Raw genomic sequence first — 14,508 nt, 5'->3', positions numbered from 1 at the left:
CGCGGCAGCAGCGACACCCGTCCAAGCTCCAAGATGCGCCGGCGGCGACGGCAAGACCGCTGCGTCAAGTCAAGCTAGCTCTTCACATGAGCGTTTGATCGAAGACATCTTGCGTTGCATGGCACATGCATATAAGGGCACACGTACAATTCCTTTTCTAATGATTCTTCTTTTATTCTCAATTAGCAAATGTCGAAGATGGAGATCTGAAGGCCATCGCGAGATCACATCCAAGAGGGCGAGGAGACGCGCCCACGGCGGCGGCGAGTACGGCAGCCTTGTTCGGCGGTGCACGTGCACCAGACCGGCGAGAGGATGCCGCCGCCGCGGCGGCAGCAGCGACACCTGTCCAAGCTCCAAGATGCGCCGACGGTGACGGCAAGACCGCTGCGTCAAGTCAAGCTAGCTCTTCACATGAGCGTTTGATCGAAGACATCTTGCGTTGCATGGCACATGCATATAAGGGCACACGTACAATTCCTTTTCTAATGATTCTTCTTTTATTCTCAATTAGCAAATGTCGAAGATGGAGATCTGAAGGCCATCGCGAGATCACATCCAGGAGGGTGAGGAGACGCGCCCACGGCGGCGGCGAGTACGGCAGCCTTGTTCCGCGGTGCACGTGCACCAGACCGGCGAGAGGATGCCGCCGCCGCGGCGGCAGCAGCGACACCCGTCCAAGCTCCAAGATGCGCCGGCGGCGACGGCAAGACCGCCGCATCAAGTCAAGCTAGCTCTTCACATTAGTGTTTGATCGAAGACATCTTGCGTTGCATGGCACATGCATATAAGGGCACACGTACAATTCCTTTTCTAATGATTCTTCTTTTATTCTCAATTAGCAAATGTCGAAGATGGAGATCTGAAGACCATCGCGAGATCACATCCAGGAGGGCGAGGAGACGCGCCCACGGCGGCGGCGAGTACGGCAGCCTTGTTCGGCGGTGCACGTGCACCAGACCGGCGAGAGGATGCCGCCGCCGCGGCGGCAGCAGCGACACCCGTCCAAGCTCCAAGATGCGTTGGCGGCGACGGCAAGACCGCTGCGTCAAGTCAAGCTAGCTCTTCACATGAGCGTTTGATCGAAGACATCTTGCGTTGCATGGCACATGCATATAAGGGCACACGTCAATTCCTTTTCTAATGATTCTTCTTTTATTCTCAATTAGCAAATGTCGAAGATGGAGATCCGAAGGCCATCGCGAGATCACATCCAGGAGGGCGAGGAGACGCGCCCACGACGGCAGCATCGACGAGGAGGCGCCCAGCAGAGACATGCACGGAGAGACGCGCCCACGGTGGCGGCGGCCAGCAGATGGACGGAGGAGCCTACAGAGGAGGCCCCGCTGCGCCCTTGCGATGAGAGAAGGAAAGCGGCGGCGACGGTGGCAGATGACGCGCCGACTTCGGTTGCACCAGCGCATGGACCAGAAGCAACCGGTAGCCGTATGGCACACCGGGACAGCACAAGGAGGAGGCTGTGGCCTACACGCGCCGACGCACAAACGTCCAGCAAAAACCTCATGCCATTTCCATGGCGTCGATGAGATGCTCGGTGGCAACGATGTCGAGACTCGTATCAACAAGGCCTAAACAATATAGGAACCATGCACGTTGATGACTCCCTATCCTTCTTTTATCTTCTTCACCGTGCAGATTGGAGATGCAAAGCACGTCAACCGGATGGTGAAGCACGCGCCTAGGAAGGCAGCCAACAAACCAGAGACCCCAGAGAGGCAAGGACGTGCCCGCAGTAGCGCGCACGGCGTGTGCGCCCGGGACGGCCAAGAGACCAGAAGCTGCACCCAGGAGATGGGTGCGCCCTTGGTGGCGGCCGACGGCGCCCTCACACACGCGCCCATGTAGAGGAAGCAGCGGCAGCGATGAGCGGTTTACGGCGGCGGAAGCTTGCCGGCGGCCCGAGACAACGCTGGCCGCGTCTGCAAGGCCGGGAAGTTGCGCCACCGCCACATGGCCGCTTCATGCAGACTTGTCCAAGCTAGCTCCACGGAAATCGTCATTCGGACGCATCTCATGCATACTCATGGGGGCATGCACGGAGCTCTTATTCTTAATTCATGGTTTATCTGTATATAAATATATCTCGTTCTCTCCGTCCCTAATCCTTCAGGTGACACGGAGGAAAGCAGCGAGAGGAGACCTCAAGGCCATCGGGAGATTGCACCCGGGAGAAACCGAGCCAAGAGGAGACGGGCCTGCGGTGGCAGCGTCGAGGACGAGATGACGCGTCGGCGGCAGCATGCACGCCGAGCACGACGACCTCACGTAGGCCAACACATGCCCAGTTGAAGATGCTCCCACGGCGGCGGCGGAGAGGAGATCGCGAGACGCGCCCATGGCGAAGGCATGCTCACAGACCAGCCCACACACCCTGGTCGTCTGGGATATACGGAGGAGCCCGCACACAGGCCCTAGCACTTTTGGTGCAAAGGCACCCAAGGCGTCCACGTGCGCCACCCATGGTGTCTTCTTCGACCGGCGTCTTCATCCATCTACACCACCACAACGACGTCGAAGCTGCAGACCTGCAGCCCAGCACCATCTACACCACCACCACGACATTGAAGCCGCCCGCTTACAGCCCGGCGCCATCTCCACCCTGCCAATATCAACCTGCACCAAAGTTGAGTTCAATGACACATGGCGCCCAAGAGCTGAGCAGATGATATTCATGTACACATGAAGAAGCAGCTTCAATGCCATCTCCATGGAGTCGATGAGACACTCGCGGCGGCGATGTAGCACGCGCCACAACAAAGCTCAAGATGGCAGCGACGAGGCACGCCTGTGAAGACCGCAACAACGACGAACATCCGCCGGTGAGCCAGGCGGAGCCTTCGTCCGTACACGCTGCCACGTACTACCTCAACACAGGCATCCCAAGGTGGCTCCCTATGACACCCCTAGTCAGACACTCGGACTACTTCCACCTGGCGAACATGTACAGTGGTGCACACGCCGCAATGAGGGGGCCGGCGTACAAGGCTGCGCCACCATCTATCTCAGCAAGGGAAGATTAAAAGGAGTACCTAGAACTCATCTAGATAAGATATAATTTGGTCTCATTCATTTTGAAAACAAAAATAGATACAACCCACGTCAGCACACACGCATCTTATAGCATCACATCCAATGACTATAAAAAGTGAATGAGACCAAATTATATCTCATCTAGATGAGTTCTAGCAAAACTGAAGATTAAAATCATGACATCCACCTGCTTTAATGGCATGCCTACATGCATCATCTTCTCTTTATCCTTTTCTATCTCTCTCATTTCAGTGCATCTACAGGTAAGCGGGCGATAGGAATCACGACCAAGATGGACGGATAATCAGAGTTCACCCATGTGCAACCGAAGTAGATGGAGGAGGAGTTGCCCACCGTCTTCACATCTTCATCAACCCCACCACTAGTGCCATCGACATCATCATCGGTCTCGATGGAGAAGCCAACTACACCGACATGCCACCATTCGACTACATCGACACGGCCTCGCAATCTCCATCATCTCTGCATCTGGCGAGGATGCCGTCAACATCGGCGCCACCGAACGTCCATATGATGTCGCCATCTTCTTCCACCTATCGCCTGGCGAGGATGCTGACTGCACTGGCACGTACTCATTCTTCTACACCAACCGTCTGCATTGAGCGGAGGTCGTCCCCATAACTGCGACGCCCCTAGGTCTACATCGACGAGCTCGTATTGTTGTCATATTCAAGTGACACCACTACGTGGCGACACACAAGTCTACTCCGACTTCTACATCAACACCCTTTCCCAACATCGTCCAAGCTCCGACGAGGCGAAGTCACTTAACCGACATGTCTTCTTCCGATGAGGTTACCCACATCTTGCCAGGCACCGACGAGGCGAAGGCAAGCCACCAGGTCCGACACCGACGAGGCGGACACCACCAGGCCGGGCACCGACGAGGCGAAGGCCGCCCATCTGTCTGAGCTGAGGAGGCCAGACATCTCCATCATCGGACATCGACAAGCCGGAGGGATATGGCCAAACATCTCCGGAGCGACGGGCATACCGCTCCACCACTCTATTCCACAACATCATCACCATCGCCTATGCCGAGCACTTGGAGAAGACAAGACTTGAAGACGACGACCATTGTAGCAGCTTAATCGGAGGTGGTCCGCGACTTCGACTCGCGGACGTAATTAATCGGGAGCCTTCCGAGGCCCCGTGAACCAGAACTTCACAATCGCCCAAGCCATATCGGCCGTGCTAGCAGGCCATGGAGCGCTTATGTAAAGGGATCATGTAATTTGTTTCTCCGATGAGAGATTAATAAAGTACAAGTTTCCCTATGTTTTCTTTGTGTATTTAATACACTGGCACGCCCGCATATTTATTTCCTCTGGCGCGTAGAAAGATAATAACACGATAACCATCGTTGTTTGTTATTATTTTTCGTGTCAAACACTTATGTATAAACTATGCAACTCACGGCCACCCTTGGCTTATGTATAAACCCTGCAACATACGGTAGCACTCGGCTTATACAGACGGTGGCACATGGCCCTTAACACCCGGCTGTCGTCATGTTACTTTATTAAATCGAGAGCCTTATGGAAACACTCGTTTATACATAAGCCAGGTTTTTTTGTCATGGCTCTCGGCTTATACCGTATAAGCCGGTTTACTATAAACCATGTCCTATAAGCCGGGAGTTTTACTCAGCTTATACATAAACTGAGTTTAAATCTGCACAAGCTGAGTGTATTAGGTATATGGCTTTTTTTTCTTGTAGTGCCATACACCCACACGGCCACGCCTGCCCGCTACCTCCCATGTCTTCTTCGGCATCGCCATGTAGGAGAAGCCTCAAATAATCACCATAGTATAGCGTAGGTTTGACGTCTTTGTTCTAGGTTTGGTTGTGGTCGTTGTCCCGTTCGGATACAAAAATCATGCGGTGTTATTTTCAGGTTATGACGGCAAGCTGATGAACCCAATGTCTCGTTGATAAGAGATGTCCAGTCCCACGAGATGGTGTGCTCTTGAAGCTTTCTTCTTTGGATGTCTTAAGTCTGGGATTTTTTCTATCTAGTCTATCATCCATCTTGTGCTATAGCATTTTGTGGTAGGCTTCTACTGCCGTATTCAATCGACATTGGACGCACCAGCTTGACAAGCATACCCGTAGGCAAAATAACTCGAGGGTCTTAGGAAGGAGATCAAGATGAAGGAAACACCACCAAAACCTAAGATGTTGCTCTAGTGTTTTTTTTTTGAAATTTCACCGGGGGGGGGGGGGAGGCCTCCCCCACCTGAATCATTTATTACCACGGATCAGCAGATACAGGCGGTGCGGTCAGATCGACACGCGAGGATGGCATATGCGAGGGGGGGGGGGGATCAGCCGCGCGGGGCAGCCGGGGCTTGGAGCCAAACATCGATGTGACCTCGGTCCTCCTCACACAACCTACCCCGCCAGAGCACCGTGTCATCCCTACAACAAGTACATTGCACATGAGTTAGCGTCGACACCAGCCCCAGAGCCACAAAGGGGCCTCCCAGATTGGAGGTTAAGAAACTTAGATTTGAAGTAAACAAAATTTATCAAAATAGGTAAACAGGATAAAAATTGGTAGCGACTTGTTTTCTTGTTTGACTGTAGGTCAGGGGTGGATCAGATGTGAGACCAAGTGGCACAAACTTGTTAGACTCGGTGCCCAACCAAGTTGATTGCCCTAACCTTGTGAATTCGCCCAGCTTGGTTTCCTCACACCTTGCACGTTCCCTCTCGAAACTACAATTCTTTCCCTTGGGATACTCCGATTTCTAAGCAGTTTACATCACAACTTTTCTAATTTTTTTCTGAAAATTTAACTGCAACCCATTAATACCATGTCATGACAACATGCCAAGTTTCATATTTTTCAGACCACTTTCATGACAACATGCCAGCCGTTGCACCTCAATATTTTTCAGATCACTATGTTCTATATCTATATCAATATAAACATACCTATAGAGGCAGATGCAACTAATCTTGACCATCAAACCAGGTCAATCCAATGACCTAGACTGCCCCGGCGAGGGCTCAACATGTCTAGCATGCAATTAATATCATATCAAATATCAATATCGACACTAATCACATAATTAATATGCAAATAATATCCTACATAATATTTACATGCAATTAATATACTGCCTAATATCCACTATCCTACCTAATGTCATATATTGTCTAATATCAACGTGCATTGCAACTACACTTTACTAGTTTGAAGAAACACAGTAAAACCGCTGTAGCTTGAAAATCGACAACAAGATGTGGGATGGGACGAAGCAGAATTGGGCCGGCAAACACAACAACTGGTATGTGGTTTGCACGAGAAGACTAGTATAGTATTCTTTGCTAGGAGCGAAGAATAGAAATTCCATGATAGAAACGCTTAGAATATCACGGCAAAATATTATTCCCTACAAGAATCAATATGTAGTTGAATGATTAGGAGGGTGATTGTACCCCTATCCTACCAGGGATCAAACCACATTTCCCTTGATGGTGAGGCGTTTGTGCTGATTTCGTCAATCTCAAGACCCGCGTATGTGTTTGTACTGTGTTTTAATAAAAAAATCCATACATAGAGCAAGGAATAGCGGGGGACAGGCATAAGAACTAACATGTATTGTTTTAAAAATTCGTGAGAATTTTTTAATATAAAATAAAAACAAGTACTTTTAAAAAAAATTGTGTACACATTTTTTAACAACTCAGTGAAGTTTTTTATGATTACTATTTTTAGAATTTCTTGAGTTTATTTAAAATTTAGAGTATTTTTTGGAAATTCATGGAAGCTATTGAAAATGCATGAACATTTTCAATCCGTGAAGTTTCGACAAAATTTATGAATATCTTTTTTGAGTGAAATTCATGAATATCTTTTACTATGTACTTTTTTTAGAGAAGTTTTTTGAGCGAATTTATTTTAATCTGTCAAAAGAAAACAAAAAAACAGGCTCAATCCCAGAACGGGACCATGTGTGCGCCTAAGCTGTCCCTCGGAATGGGCCGAGCCGCACTGCCGCGCGCAGAATTAGTGGAGGCAAGGCTCCAAAAAAAATGGAGGGGGCAGAGGAGGGGCGGAGCGCCGCCGGCCACACCAAGATCTCGTCGACCACGGGAGGGGCGGCGCGGCCACGATCTCGGCGACCACGAGAGGGGCGGCGCGTCTCCACTGCCTTCTAGCCACACGGGCGGTCGGACAACTGCAGATTTTCCACGGGAGTGGAGCACGAGCGCGGCGGCGACTCCTCCAGCGACCACGGCGGTGACCCCTTTTTCCTTTTCAATCCCGGTTTAACTCCTGATTCGGCTCCCCTCCCCCAACCCTAGTTCCCCCCTGGCTCTCTTCTAGGGAGTTCGTCATGGTGGTTCTGCTCCGTCTCGGGGTCTGCAATCCGAGCCCAGCTGGGAGTCGGCTGAGCCTCTCACTTCATAAATATGAGGGATTCGAAAACCTCTCATTTTATCGCCAGGTTAGATCTGGATTCCCATTGCCATCTCCTCGCACTTCCGTTTGTCTATAGATTTCTTCTCCTGTACTGGCAACCTCGTAATCATCATCAGAATCAAAAAAATCAATCTTTAGATCCAGTTAGAGCCGGAAGATCGATTGGAGAAAACATGTCTAAGCGTCAGCACTCGCACCTCGACGTCGCCCGCACTGGCAAAAGGCCGCGTGGTGTGCCAAAGAAGCACCTCTACCTGGTGCTGTGTGATTGGCATAAGGGCTTCAGCATCCGCAAGATCGACGTCGACGCCTTGCAGGACACCACCACCGACCTGCACCATGGGTTCCCCGACCCTGCTGCTCTCCGGTTGGTCGCACCGGTAAAACGTCTTCACATGGACTTCACCACCATGGGCAGTGACATCTTCATCACCACCAACCCATGCTGCCCGCACACTCCCACCCTCGTGTTCGACACCGAGACGGCCGGGCTCACCATGGGCCCCTGCCCACCGGTTCGACTCATCGACACGACCACCTTCACCGTGGCCGCCGGCGGCATGCTGTACGCGTTGACGCATCGCCATGTCCACGAGAAGCACTCTTTCGAGGCCATGTCGTGGGCACCAATGGACAAGGACGAGCCTTGGCCCAGCCCAACCATGAGGTGGTCCTGGAAAAGCGTGCCCTCGCCGCCACCGTTCGCCATGGACGACGTAATCACCTCTTACGCGCTGCACCCGGACGGGCACACCATATTCATGTCCGCGCACGACATTCGCTATCATCATCTTCCGAAGGGCACCTTCTCCTTCGACACCAGGACTTCCGAGTGGAGGTTGCATGGGGATTGGGCTCTGCCATTCCAAGGGCAAGCCTACTACGACGACGGGCTAGACGCATGGGTCGGGCTTCACAAGGACGGGTACATCTGCTCCTGTGAAGTCGCCTCCCGCAGCAGCACAAGTGCGGTGGAGCCGGAGTGGAAGGTTATCAAGGAGAAACTGTTCCACAAGGACCCGGAGAGGCGGCTGGCATTTGCGAGGCCCAGTCTCGCCTACATGGGCGATGGCAGCTTTTGCCTTGTGGAGTCTGTGCTACACGAGGGAGTGGAGTTTAAGTGCGCCTTTGGTGACCGTGATGGCTGTGTGCTCCACATGAGCACCTTTGGTCTTAAGTATGGTCGTAGGGGACAACTGCAAACCACGCGCCACCACACTAACTCCTATGTAGTGTCTAAGCATCTCCAGACAGTTTCTCCTGTAGTCTTCTGGATGTAGAGCTATTTGTTGACATGTTTTATGCAAACCATGTCCGAGAGTAATGTACGCTATGTATTATTATATGTGGGCACTATAAAGAGAAATAAAAAAGAAGTCCACTTCTCTTGGCATTTTTGTGGAACATGAGTGATTATTTTTGCATAACTGTTCTTGAAAGCACAGTTATGTTTGCATCTCTAAACCATGTTAGTAGTATGTAGCTTGTATATTTGCATCTCTAAACCTATGGTTGTTTACTACCAAGCCTATTTGGCAGAGCAGCTATGTTTGTACATGTGATTTTATCTTCTATATCTACACTTATTTTGGAATGGAGGGAGTATATTTTTCTGCACATGCATGCTTCCACATAACCTATTGATTTGGGGTTCAAAAAATCGTGTCTTTTCTATCTGAGTGGGTAGAACCACCGAGGCAAAACCATGAAAAGAATTAAAGATATATGTTCTTGTGTCTATGATGGGACGATGGTTCAGAGTTGTTCTTTTAGATAAGCTTGGGGCTCCTCTGTTTTGATATGTAGCGCTCTAGTAATTTAAATGATTCAAATTCCTGAACCACAGTGTATTGCCTCTGTTGGGAAGCAAGTAGTGTGGTTTTAGTTCAAACTGGAACTAAAACCACGTCAGTTATTTCTGAATGGAGGGAGTACTTGTTTTGTACCCCTCCGTCCCAAAATAAGTGTCTCAACTTTGTACTGCCTTTAGTGCAAAGTTGTACTAAGTTTGAGACACTTATTTTGGGACGGAGGGAGTGTACAACAACTATGCACTGAATGATCTGACCTATATTATATACATGATGAGGAAGAAAATAGGGTATATATACTTGCTATTCTGCTGCTGGGCAACTAACTTAACTGGCGAACATGAAAGGCACACAGCAACTGATGGTACCAGAAAATTTCATTGGCTGCTACACAGGCCAGGTGTTTGCTCTGCTGCTAGTTAAACACTTAAACTACAGCAGCTCAGGGCTAGCCATGTGTGCGTGCGTGTTTTTTCCTCTGTAGGATTTTAACCTCGGATGAAATTCCATGGTTCGGTGGTCCGGGCGTAGTTTCTGATGCAGACCGCACATCCATCAAAAGCCACAATGCAACTCAACTTTTATTTCTCTTACTTGGTTTCACTAAGATGCGTTATTGCAAGCTATTCATCGTTTTTCAGTTTTGAGCTATGAGAAGATTACTTATTTCCTATATTGTAGCTATAACAGTTTTTAGTGTCCCATCTTTCTAGTCTCCTGTGTTGAACAGAGACATAGTGTTGAATCAATTGTGTGATCTCTTTTTCTATGTTCCCAGGACTACCCAATACAAGTAAAGCAATTTGTTCGATCAGTCAACAGTTAGTGAATCAGGATGTTGATTAATGTGAGGGATTCACTTGCTGCTCAATATGAACTTGCCTAATAAGTGATTGCGCTGTAAGTTCCTCGCTCTGAGACTGATCTGTTATGTGTTTCAGCAACTGTTGGTAGCTAGTCTTAGTCATGATGCTGCTTTGTTTTGTAGATGAACCACTCATGGACAACGAGAAACAAGTAGCTGCGGTTCGCCGAATATGCCTCCAAGCCATACACTGTGTAGTACTGCAAGAAGAAGCAAAATGACAAATTGCCTAGCAGAATTGCAGCCTGGAGCTAGGTGGTAATTCTGAAGCCTGTCCCCTCGTGGCGTTGCTCAGACTTGAATTGCTGCGGTAAGTAGGTGCATCCAGTGACGTCCTATTCATTATTTTTTTCAGTTCTGAGCTATGAGAAGATTACTTCCATTTTTTGAGCTATTACAGTTTTCAGTCACTGTTCAAAGTTTCTAGTCTCCTGTACGGAATATAATAGAGACACACAGTTTTCAGTTTCCATCAGTTCATTTTCTATTTTTATGTGCCAATCACTACTGAATACAAGTAAAATCGATTTTGTTCTGATCATTGAACAGTGAATCAAGATGGTGATCAATGTCGAGGATTTACTTGCTGCTCAACTATTTACATGTGAAGCTTGGCTAACTGGTGGTGGAACTGTAAGTACTGACTCTGACTTGTCTACTATGTATTCCAGTCAAACATCATGTAGTGTTGGCAGCTATCTGATGTTGCTTTCCTTTGTAGATCAACAACTCAAGGACTAAGAAAGTAGCCGTGGTTCGCCCAGTATGAAGTTTTGTATACCTGGAAGTAAGTCTCAATGATGCCACGACTTAAGACCAGCAGGGCCGTCTGTAGTGTTTAATTGTTTTGATTTGTCAGTAGGAGTAGTAGTATGAAGGATTTGGACGTTGGTCTACTTTGGCCTGTGTTATGTTTGTCCACAAATCGAATGGGTCTGTGCTGTTTTTCATGGGCGTTGATTGGAGTCTCAACCTGGAAGCTCGAGTTTTGTAGATAGTTAATGGTGAACCAAAAACAGTGTAGGATGGAAGACTTGTTGGGCATCTCTAGTTGTGTTGTATTGCCCAAGTAGTGAGTGACTGAACAGTTCTTGGGTCAGAACCAAGGCAGCAGTGATCTATGTGCTTTGTGTAGTACATGTATAGAGAGGTCTTTCGCTGTTGTTGGTCTCTTCTTCCTTTTAGTAGTCGCATTTAATTTTGACTACACGGCCACTTTCTTTCTTGGAGCCGAATCACATCATAAGTAGGACAGCTGAAGTAAAATGCAGACCGCTGTATGCTAGCTAAGCTACTTTAATAAGAGCTACTCTACTCTAATCTTTCCTGCATTCCTCCAATGCATTACATTGCTTGTGCAGTAGACTGATCATTTTTTGCTTGTTTTATTTCCACCCACATTGCATTCCTCAGGGAGTATACATCCGTGGAACTTACCGGACATGACAGAAAAGCATGACGACAGTCATTTTCTCCTACAGGCTGTGGTCTTGCCAAGCGCCTCAAGCAGGGCGCTGCAGCAGAAGAAGATATCTTATATGATATGTCGGGTGGATATAAGTTATTATGGGTGGGTCAACTTTGAACATAAGAATGCGCTGGAGAGATATCTTATATCAGTTATAACAGAATAACCAACTTTTATGCTTCTGCAGTATGGACTGAACTGGGAGAAGAAAGCAGTTAAATAGCCCAATTTTAAATAAATGGCATATGTGAAGCTGAGATGAAAGGGGTAAGGGGTCAAAGTTGCCAGCAGTGGACTCCTAAATCATGTACGTTTCTTGAGCTATTCAAACTTCACACCGTTGTTTCTTCATCATCAGTTCACATGATTGTGACTTAGAAGTAGCTACTGTTGGTGAAAGTACATGTGCTTAGGAAAACTCTAGAGATACTACTAGCTCAAGAGACATGGTTGCTCACAATTATGTACTTCCAACAGGCCCAGATCGAGCCTGATTAAGCCTCGCGCCTGCTTGCTGGGGCGCACACGGCTTGAGCCGTGAGTGCCTTGTTTCTAGCTGGAGGTCAGTGCTCGCTGTGCCAAAGCCCCATCGTTGAAGCCAATTTGATCACACTGCCTGGGGCCTGGGCTGCGCCTGCTTCTGCGAGCAGTTTAGTTTGCTGTCTATTGAACATTGTACTGTGTGTTTTTACATGCTAGCTAGTGCCAATGCCACCGTCAGTTTGGGGGCTGTTTTCTTGGATTTTCCTGAGTGTTGTTGCTTGATCACAAAAAGCTGAGCTTAATTAGTTTTGACGATGCAAAGGTTGGATGCAGATTCTTTCTTTCTTTCTGCGTATGCAGAGAGATTTCTACTGCCGGGTGTATGTATTATTATATGATGTATCAGACCCCGATTTTGCATTTTTCTGTGCAGAAGGAAGGAAGGGCGCCTGCCTTGTTTGCATATCTGAGGAAGGAAACGCTCTGCTCCAAAAAAGGAGGATCATATTTCTCTGTTTATTTTTCGTTGAAGGTCGGTGTTGGTCTTGTCGTGCTAAAGTTTGGATTGTATTGTATTGTGTGGTCGACTTAATAAGTAAACAAAAGAGAGACGTTGGCTGGTTGGCTATTAGTTGAACCTGAATGTCTATTTGCATTCTGACTTTGAGCATGTCCATATGTATCAACTGGTGCCATTGTAGATGGAGAGTTGTGGATTTCCTTGTTTGATTGCTGAGAAAAGAAAATGCATTCACTCGTATAATCTTAACTGGTGCCATTGTCTATATTGTTGACAAAGGACAGTTGTTGCAGTGGATAAGCCATTCGCTTGAAATGCCCTATCATACACCATGTGGTCAGTTCTTTAAATTTCGTAGATGAAGCAGCGACAAAGTTTCGTTGAATTGCAGCAACAAGCCTCGCAGCTTAAACACACATTTCTAAATTGACTGGGTGATCTCTAAGGCAGATTTTTGTGGTCTTTTCACCATGTTTCCATGTGATCCTTTTTGTGTGGGCTTCCCCGGTGGATGTTCAGGTCGTGAACTCTTTGTTGGAAATCCTTAAAGGGGCTTCTGGACTGAGTTGTAATTTATCCAAAAGTTCAAGCTCCCCCATCGTATGTGATGATTATCTAGCCACATTCTGTTGCAATATGCTCGGCCGTAGGCTCACTCACTGAACTGCAAAAGGGCAAGTAAAGAGGACCTTCAAAGATTATTATTGGACATCATAAGGTCGCGTCTTGCATCGTGGCGGTCTGCAATGTTAACGCAGAGTGGTCATCTTGTGTTGGTCCAGTCTGTCCTAACCTGCATTGCAATCTGCAACCTGATTCTCTTGTGTTCAAGAAAATCGGCAAGATTTGCAGGGCCTTCCTTTGGAAGGGCTCTGAAGTTGCTGGAGGGCACTGCCCTACAAATTGGGATATTGTTTGCAGGGCCTAACCGAGCTTTCTTCCAAGGAGTTCCTTTATGTGCCTCGGCAAATGCAATCTGGAAGGTGATCATCTTCTGGAGTCTTATTCTCTTCCTCGAAACCAGGCGCTCTATTACTCCCTCCCTCTCGTTCCTGCCGCCTGCCATCCATCGGCCTCCCCATCACGTCACGCGGATCCACCTCCCATCCAACGTCTCCGCGCGTTTCTCGCCTGCCCTCCTCTCTCTCTATTTATCTCAATCCAGTCTCCCTCCTCACCGCGTCCCCCTTCCTCTCCATCTGCTCCTCACCTTGCCTCATCTACAACGCATGCATACATGGAGACCCAAAGTTGTTCCATGCCGCTCCCATGATGCACCTTGCCTGCAGCAACACTGATCACCCATGTCATGTCGTGGTCAGCAGAGCTTGTGGGTTTGATTTGCCATCTCGCAGTAAGAGTGCACCCTTTTTCTCGATCTAACATTCACTCTTCAAAGACAAAAATCTTGGGATATATGGCACTACTCAAACTGATGAGTTTTCTTCCTTGTGATGTAATACATGGTTCTACTCCGTAGTTAATTAGGGGACATGCAGCCAGGCAGAGATGAATTCGTCAGACAACGACTAGCTACCTAGCGGGATATGGATTGAGGTATGTTCCTGCTGAGGATGGATTACATGTTTGTTTACCTATACATTTATTGTAAGGGGGATCCACTAATGGGGAACCTATTAACCGGTTTACAGAAATAGCTAAAGCAATTTGCCAGAGATGTACTTTTTTTGATGTTTATTGGCGACTTACACTATGTATTTCAGTGTAACTAGTATTTGTTTTAATAGTAAACAAGTTTTCGATCACAGTAAGTAGATGAGGAACTGTATAGTTATGTGTGTTTCCTGCTGCTACTGCTATAAGTGACCTAAGCAATATCTGAATTTGTTTTA

At 48.0% G+C, this 14,508-nt stretch overlaps 1 protein-coding gene across 6 annotated transcripts; it reads left to right on the top strand.

The window, feature by feature from the left end:
• Window positions 1-7,063: 7,063 nt before the first annotated feature.
• LOC125535479 lies at window positions 7,064-12,876 on the top strand. Of its 6 annotated transcripts, none has more exons than XR_007294685.1 (9): window positions 7,072-7,325; window positions 7,413-7,533; window positions 10,098-10,219; window positions 10,308-10,494; window positions 10,734-10,817; window positions 10,906-10,971; window positions 11,666-11,754; window positions 11,840-11,959; window positions 12,130-12,876. XR_007294685.1 is itself a non-coding variant. In XM_048698533.1 (3 exons), exon 3 carries the CDS (start codon window positions 7,682-7,684, stop codon window positions 8,786-8,788), a length of 1,107 nt encoding a protein of 368 aa, XP_048554490.1. In that variant the 5' UTR covers window positions 7,064-7,325; window positions 7,413-7,533; window positions 7,647-7,681; the 3' UTR covers window positions 8,789-10,091. The 6 variants fall into 6 exon arrangements, 2 of the variants coding, with proteins under 2 accessions (XP_048554490.1, XP_048554491.1); XR_007294684.1 differs by having other exon boundaries at window positions 7,073-7,325; window positions 11,598-11,754; window positions 11,840-11,919; window positions 12,569-12,876; XR_007294683.1 differs by having other exon boundaries at window positions 7,073-7,325; window positions 11,598-11,754; window positions 12,569-12,876.
• The last annotated feature ends 1,632 nt before the right edge of the window (window positions 12,877-14,508 follow it).

The sequence above is a fragment of the Triticum urartu genome, chromosome 2 (assembly GCF_003073215.2).
Source record: "Triticum urartu cultivar G1812 chromosome 2, Tu2.1, whole genome shotgun sequence".
NCBI lineage: Eukaryota > Viridiplantae > Streptophyta > Magnoliopsida > Poales > Poaceae > Triticum > Triticum urartu.
The sequence above is the reverse complement of the archived record's forward strand: the minus strand, read 5'-3'. Positions and strand labels throughout refer to the sequence as shown.

Excerpts from the sequence above, each read along its gene's own strand:
- LOC125535479 (XM_048698533.1), top strand. The coding sequence starts at position 7,682 with ATGTCTAAGCGTCAGCACTCGCACCTCGACGTCGCCCGCACTGGCAAA.